This window comes from Poecilia formosa, unplaced genomic scaffold, assembly GCF_000485575.1.
Source record: "Poecilia formosa unplaced genomic scaffold, Poecilia_formosa-5.1.2 Scaffold433, whole genome shotgun sequence".
In the NCBI taxonomy this organism is placed as follows: Eukaryota; Metazoa; Chordata; class Actinopteri; order Cyprinodontiformes; family Poeciliidae; genus Poecilia; species Poecilia formosa.
Genome location: NW_006800372.1, coordinates 299492 through 307697, shown reverse-complemented (window position 1 = coordinate 307697; position 8206 = coordinate 299492). Strand labels below are relative to the sequence as shown.

Genomic DNA, 8206 nt, shown 5'->3' with positions numbered 1-8206 from the left:
GTGATATGTCATGTTTGTGAAAGGGTTATGTCAGGCTTATTTAACCCCCTTCAAATAAAGTGTTACTGAATTAAGTTGTATTTATCAACTCAATGAAGACTCCACTGTTCCAATGTATTAATTCAATGTTTTAAAGTAAGATTCTGACCAGATGAAGTCCCTGCAGTGAGAGCAGTAGGTGGGCTGCCTCAGGTAGGTGGCCATGAACTTGTGCCCGTTAACCTGGTGGACCCTCCGCCGAACAGCCCCCTGGCGCTTCCTGGGTTGCATTCGCTGCCGGAAAACCCGCTCCTCATTGTTGGTAGAGCCCGCCTCTGCAAAACAAAACCAAAATGTTACATATCTGATGCACTGTAAGTATCAAGAAAATCAGTCTGGCATTAAGCAATGTCTACACAGCTACCAGCTGGGCTACTAAGTATAGTGATGAATGCTTTTCTGAACTTTCAGAGCCACATAAAGACATCTACAAAGTTGGCCTTCTATCACCTGTAGAACATTTCCAAGATCAGAGGACTAATATTCCAGCATTAGAGGAACTCATCCTCATGTATTTATCTTTAGTCACATTGATTATTGCAACAGTGTCTTTACACTTCCAGAAAACTGCAAAACTGCTAAAACACTGAGTTTCTTTAAATCAAGGCTAAAAATCCACCAGGTTAGAATTGAGCTTGTTTAGTAGTAACTGGAACATTGATCAACATACTTTATGTCTACTTGCTTGATGGTTTTGACGATAACATTTGACAAAATGTAATGCTTATTGGTGGTTTCCTAGTTGGTTGCTGTATTATGTTTTTTTATGGTGCAAAACACTTTGAACTACATTGTTGCTGAAACTTGACTTGATCTTGTCCTCCTCAGTACCGCCGCAGGATCTTGGTGTTGCCACAAGTCATGCATGCTGCTATGCTGCACTGCAGCAGCTTGAAGTGGGCTAGGACAGCCAGAGACTGCAACATAATCAGCAGAAAGCACAGGATCTCCAGGCTGGTGCAGCTGTTGGAGATGTTAGCCTGGGCGGCTGCTCCTCAGTCATCAACAGCTTGTCGAACCACTGCAGCTTGAGCTCAGCATGGAGCCACATGTCCAGCCTCAGGACATCTTCATCAGCCATCTTCAGGAACTTACCTCGAGAGTCGGCCACATTGGTGGAATCGTTCACCTGGCAGGCAATCCTGATGAGGAAGGTGACCACAGTGTCAGCACACTGCTTCTCCACAGGTTTGCTGAGCATAGTCTCTGCTCCTGGCAAGGACTGAATGCGACCAAACACCATGGATGCGCCACTGACTGCTATTCGGAACTGCTTGACGCCCTGCCTGGTCTGGATTATTAGCTTCTGATTTTATCTTCCGAAACAGCGAAACGGCAAAAGGGCGATTCCACCTTATTTTTACTATAGTCTTTATTTTGTTCTAGTTTAAAAACTATAATATCTAAACATTTCAACTGTCATATCTGTCATTTTCAACTAGTTATTTTGTTTACTTGCTAATTTTCTGCGTTGCTGAAAAGTAACATCAAACAGTGGACACTGACACAAGAAGGCAGTTTTCTTCCTTACTGAATTTGTTACTGTGCAGGATAAATCTGGAGAAAAAAAAATTCAACAGTATTAATGGTTATAGTTTACAACCAGAAACCTGAATAAAGTAATTATTAACCCCATAATGGTTTTTAAAATCCAAGTGGATCAGTGATTTTTGTTGTAATTCCATTAAAACAAAAACAACAAAACATCATTTAAATTATTTATTAACTTTAGGGCAAAAAGTAATTTTCTCATTAGGTGCCACAAACCACTGAAACATTTTTGCGAGGGCTGGGAGGTGTTGGATTGTTGTCTATGCTTTCCCATTCTAACAGATTTTCTTGTTATTTAATTCTTCAGATCAGGCTGCAAACCCACGGACAATAGAGGCAGAAGAAAAGGCTCAGCTCAGAAGCTGTATTGCAAGAAGACCTCCAAATAAAAAGAAGAATGGTGGACCTCCTGGAGAAGTCAGAGCGGNCCCTCCGCCGAACAGCCCCCTGGCGCTTCCTGGGTTGCATTCGCTGCCGGAAAACCCGCTCCTCATTGTTGGTAGAGCCCGCCTCTGCAAAACAAAACCAAAATGTTACATATCTGATGCACTGTAAGTATCAAGAAAATCAGTCTGGCATTAAGCAATGTCTACACAGCTACCAGCTGGGCTACTAAGTATAGTGATGAATGCTTTTCTGAACTTTCAGAGCCACATAAAGACATCTACAAAGTTGGCCTTCTATCACCTGTAGAACATTTCCAAGATCAGAGGACTAATATTCCAGCATTAGAGGAACTCATCCTCATGTATTTATCTTTAGTCACATTGATTATTGCAACAGTGTCTTTACACTTCCAGAAAACTGCAAAACTGCTAAAACACTGAGTTTCTTTAAATCAAGGCTAAAAATCCACCAGGTTAGAATTGAGCTTGTTTAGTAGTAACTGGAACATTGATCAACATACTTGATGTCTACTTGCTTGATGGTTTTGACGATAACATTTGACAAAATGTAATGCTTATTGGTGGTTTCCTAGTTGGTTGCTGTATTATGTTTTTTTATGGTGCAAAACACTTTGAACTACATTGTTGCTGAAACTTGACTTGATCTTGTCCTCCTCAGTACCGCCGCAGGATCTTGGTGTTGCCACAAGTCATGCATGCTGCTATGCTGCACTGCAGCAGCTTGAAGTGGGCTAGGACAGCCAGAGACTGCAACATAATCAGCAGAAAGCACAGGATCTCCAGGCTGGTGCAGCTGTTGGAGATGTTAGCCTGGGCGGCTGCTCCTCAGTCATCAACAGCTTGTCGAACCACTGCAGCTTGAGCTCAGCATGGAGCCACATGTCCAGCCTCAGGACATCTTCATCAGCCATCTTCAGGAACTTACCTCGAGAGTCGGCCACATTGGTGGAATCGTTCACCTGGCAGGCAATCCTGATGAGGAAGGTGACCACAGTGTCAGCACACTGCTTCTCCACAGGTTTGCTGAGCATAGTCTCTGCTCCTGGCAAGGACTGAATGCGACCAAACACCATGGATGCGCCACTGACTGCTATTCGGAACCGCTTGACGCCCTGCCTGGTCTGGATTATTAGCTTCTGATTTTATCTTCCGAAACAGCGAAACGGCAAAAGGGCGATTCCACCTTATTTTTACTATAGTCTTTATTTTGTTCTAGTTTAAAAACTATAATATCTAAACATTTCAACTGTCATATCTGTCATTTTCAACTAGTTATTTTGTTTACTTGCTAATTTTCTGCGTTGCTGAAAAGTAACATCAAACAGTGGACACTGACACAAGAAGGCAGTTTTCTTCCTTACTGAATTTGTTACTGTGCAGGATAAATCTGGAGAAAAAAAAATTCAACAGTATTAATGGTTATAGTTTACAACCAGAAACCTGAATAAAGTAATTATTAACCCCATAATGGTTTTTAAAATCCAAGTGGATCAGTGATTTTTGTTGTAATTCCATTAAAACAAAAACAACAAAACATCATTTAAATTATTTATTAACTTTAGGGCAAAAAGTAATTTTCTCATTAGGTGCCACAAACCACTGAAACATTTTTGCGAGGGCTGGGAGGTGTTGGATTGTTGTCTATGCTTTCCCATTCTAACAGATTTTCTTGTTATTTAATTCTTCAGATCAGGCTGCAAACCCACGGACAATAGAGGCAGAAGAAAAGGCTCAGCTCAGAAGCTGTATTGCAAGAAGACCTCCAAATAAAAAGAAGAATGGTGGACCTCCTGGAGAAGTCAGAGCGGTGCAATACAGAAAGATTGGATAAGCTTACAGAGACTATGGAAAATATGACAAACTGTATTAAAGATGGCTTCAGTCTCCTTACCAGAATGTCTGTTAATAAAAACAAAACGTTGAAATTAAGGAGACTTTATTTTGTATTTATATATTGTATGACATAAGCAAATACTAGCAAAATTTAAATGGGCAGTTAATATTAATAAATATTAAAGAGTCCAACAGACTACTTAAATAAGAAAGAAAAGATAGCAGAACACCAGTAAAGAGTTTTTAAACAGTCACTTGTAAAAATATTTCATAAATGCTCGAACAATTCATCACCATGCACTGCATGTCTATATAAATGACTGCTTGAAGTTCGTACTGATAAACAGAGGATGGATGCTATGGATGCTCCCTGCTAAAATATTTCTTGTCGTCTTTAATGTACTTTCAGCAAACAGTTGAAACAGAGTTGTTTTTGGTTTCACCACTATTTACCTGCTGTTACACATGCCATTGAAAGTATTCTTAAAATATTTTCTGTTTGTTTGCAGCTCATGTGACCAAAAAAGCTGAGGAGATGAAAAGTTAAAACTTGAGTTAAAATGTAGTTTTAACTTGAGATGAGTTAAAACTCAAGTTAGAATGTTACGTTTTAAAATTTTAACTTAAAAACCTCTACCGAAGGTACAACTTCAAGCTGGATAACCACAAGGTCTTCTTAAAAGTTAGTTTCAACTGGTTGGCCATCAAGTAAACCTGGAATCACTTTCAGGTCTTGCTTATGTCATTTAATTAGCTCTACTTCCTCAAGAAAATGAAAAGGTATGTTCTTTTGTGGGGGAATTTATCTTTTACTGTCCCAGTAATGCCAGAATTAAAAATAGATAATAAAGACTTTGTGGTATTCTGATTTAATAACGTAATTATATTAGTTGTATTACCACCCCACGCCATTAGAGGCAGTAGAAAGCCCAAAAAGATGCGACTGAGGAGAAGATTTAGAAGTACGCCGAAAACTACAGAATTTAAAAACTGTGAGCTGCGCTGAAGTAAATAAAAGAGAAGTTCAAATACATGCCGACAATGAAAATTATTCTAAAAAATGAAGATCACAGATTTAAAAAGAAATTTAAAACGGAAGGCTGCGGATAAAATAGAAAATAGCGCCCCCTTCACTGGGCCAGGACCCCTCGACCTCGTTAGCTGCCCTGACTAATGCCTAAAGAAAATACGACGTAAAAATCTAAGCATTTTGAAACCACTTTTATTCAAAGCACTAATATTGAAAGACCAACATTTTTGTAATAAACACTTTGATCAGACATGACCTACTTAAGACTTTTTAATTGCGAAGAGAACAGGCAATAGCAACACGGACCAACGACATGAACCATATGCAGCGAACGCATATGCAACATGGACAGATGCAACATGGACATATGCAACATAGACATATGCAGCAAACACATATGCAGCGAACGCATATGCAACATAGACATATGCAACATCTACATATGCAGCGAACACATATGCAGCGAACGCATATGCAACATAGACATATGCAACATCTACATATGTATCATCTACATGCAACATAGACCAACGACATCTATCAAAGACACATAGCAACAACATAGACCAACGACATCTACACACATGGCTTCTACTTATTTTTGACACAAATGGAACCCCATACCAATACAGCACATTAAGCTTGTTAACAAGTAGCCTGTAGGCTACTGATGTTGTTGTCTATGTTCAGCTACGTAGACTAATTTTGCCCCCCCAAACTAAGTCGATGCCCCCCCCCTGTTAAACTCGTCTGGAGCCGGGGCTGGTCCGTAGTTCTCTAGATAAGAGCCCTGAACAAGCAGCCGTGTATTTTGCCACCTGGGCAATGCGGAGCGGTGAAGAGACGCTGAGTGAACCACATATGATGGGGAAACAGTAATATCAGCATTATGAGTAGTTTCTTCTTCTTCTTCTGTGGATTGTAGGAAGCAGCTATGTTTTGCCTCATACTATGCATGAGCTGGGGATTCTCTGGAAGAAAAGATCTGTTTTCTCTGTTTACACAACAACAGAAAACGGTACGTTTCAGAAACATCGCACTCTGGAACCCGTTTTCAATCTGTGCCATTGTTAGAGAAAACATTCGGTGTGAGAGTCACTACCAGGTGGAGCAGAAGCGGCGCTCAGTCTGTGAAATATTACTACCTGTAGCGTAGCAGCGGTTCAACAGNACTTTACTTGAGGTAAAAGTTAATATTAATGACACTTAATGACATCTTCATAACTGTTACTTGTTTCACTTTACTTAATGACACTGTAATAACACTTAATGACATTTTCATAACTATTGCTACATGTTCCACTTTACTTGAGGTAAGAGATAATATTAATAACACTGTAATAACACTTAATGACATATTCATAACTGGTGCTATGTGTTCCACTTTAGTTGATATAAAGAAAAATTGTTAATGAGTCTGTTATTAAATCATTTGACAGTGTAATAAAGCTTAATGAAATCTATTGCTTGTCCTACTTGTTTTGCTTTATTTCAGGGAGTGGAAATATTAATCATTGTTCTGTTAAAGCTTTTGCTAGTGTAATAATTAAATCATTATGACAAATTTATGTCAGATCATATTTTTTTGGTAAATGACAAGTTGTCATAACAAAGACAATTTTGTCTAGGTTAATGACAAGTTGTCATAATGAAGACATTTTGAATAATGTCAACTTTGTATTAAAAGTGTCATGATTTACCAAATGACACTTTGTCATTCGGTAAGTCTTCAAAAATATTCATGAAGACTTATTGATGTTCATGACAGGTGTTATGTCATGTTTATGACAGTGTCATGACAGTCTTATTCACCCCCCTTCAAATACAGTGTTACCCGTGATTTTAGTAATTGCATGTTTATAAGAGCGATATTTCGTTGTCCTTCCATGGACGCNTTTTTTTGTTAGTGCAATATATTATTTTATTTTATTATTGATTTCTTCTTATCTGCAATTGTGTTTGCTGTATCCAGAGTATATTTCTTTTGATCTTACTTGTAACGTTTGCTGAATTTTGTAAAGGAAAAAGTAAAGTGTTCTTGAACTGATCTGCTGAGTATGACTGTATCTGGTTGTATACACAAGATGTATGATATGGTTATGGTTGGGGGGAGGGGTTATTAAGCCAATGTGGTTTCCCCCCCTTCTCAAAAATGTTCGGTGTTCTTGGGCATTTCACTGTGCTGCCGGGGGTGGGGGGGGTGTCAAGGTCCCCACCAAAAGTTAGACCGAACCTACGCCCTTGGAGAGCAGAACCAGCGTCTTACATCGCAGCATGAAGACAAATAATTTTGCGGGTTATTTGTTTAGTTTTCTGACCGTCATGCTAATCCGGGTGAGTGTTTGTTGCTGTGCATTGCTTTACCTGCTATCTGATCCTCCGTATGTCTTTTTTACTGCAGTGAGCCTCGATGTAGCCAAACTCCGTCAAGTATGGCATTGTTTTTATGTCGTATTAGCTTCGTTGTGTTGTTGCATTTTGACGTGCTTCAATTTTCCACAGCAACACGCAGCAAACTTCCCCATTCACTCAGTGCGTTATAGTTGCACATCGCTTAAGATTTGTTGTTGCGCGTTTGCGCAGAGTGAAGGAAAGAGGAGACCAGCTGCACAGGGAGGCTGCGAAATGAGAAACAGGTGATCAGTATTGGTAAAAGAGACAATGATCGCCGATCACCGATCATGCACTTTTTCACGAAAATCGGCCCGATTATGATTGGTGACCGATCGATCGGCACACCTCTACTACAAACGCAACAAAACTCTTCCGTTTTCACCCAAAATCGTTGTCGTGTAAACAGGGCCTGAACTGGCATTTAGAACTACTGGCTGTTTTGGGCATTATATAGCTGGATTAACCAAACCACTGTTACACATTGGATTAGTGTGGCCATTTAAAATGAAGCTTACTGAAAAATTCAAAACAAAAGCCTTGATATTTTTCACATCAGGTAATTGCTCTTTTGGGCTTTATGTCACTGGTTTAAACAAACCACTGTTAAACATTGAATTCGTGTGGTCATTAAAACGATGCTTACTGAAAGTTTTAAAATAAAAGCCTGCATATTCCTCTCACGTCAGTTCACCGCCATAGGCGGTGCAATAATATTAAGCTTTTTTTTATGTTTTTTTTTTCAGGATAGTGTTTCAGGATAATGTTTGTGCTAATTAGCATTAGCACAAACATTAGCATTTCACTGCCCTTGACTAGTGCATTAGCTTTAGACTTTTACCTAAAATAACCTATTAGTTAATTTTCTCACTTATTTGCCATGTTTAGTATACTGAATGGAGTAACTCAATGACAGACAACAAACATCCGAGTGATGCCCCACATGCTACTGATC

The 8206-nt window shown here is 39.3% G+C and overlaps 1 protein-coding gene across 1 annotated transcript in view; it reads right to left on the bottom strand.

The window, feature by feature from the left end:
* The window catches only part of LOC103155522 (protein kinase C epsilon type-like), a 230665-nt gene that overhangs the window by 106016 nt on the left and 116443 nt on the right, over positions 1–8206 (bottom strand). Inside the window, exons 3-5 of the mRNA XM_016663629.1 lie at positions 1997–2102; positions 1001–1325; positions 149–351 (exon numbers count right to left, since the gene is read on the bottom strand). Of these exons, the coding sequence (XP_016519115.1) occupies positions 149–351; positions 1001–1325; positions 1997–2102 (634 nt within the window). The remainder of the gene's footprint in view (positions 1–148; positions 352–1000; positions 1326–1996; positions 2103–8206) is intronic.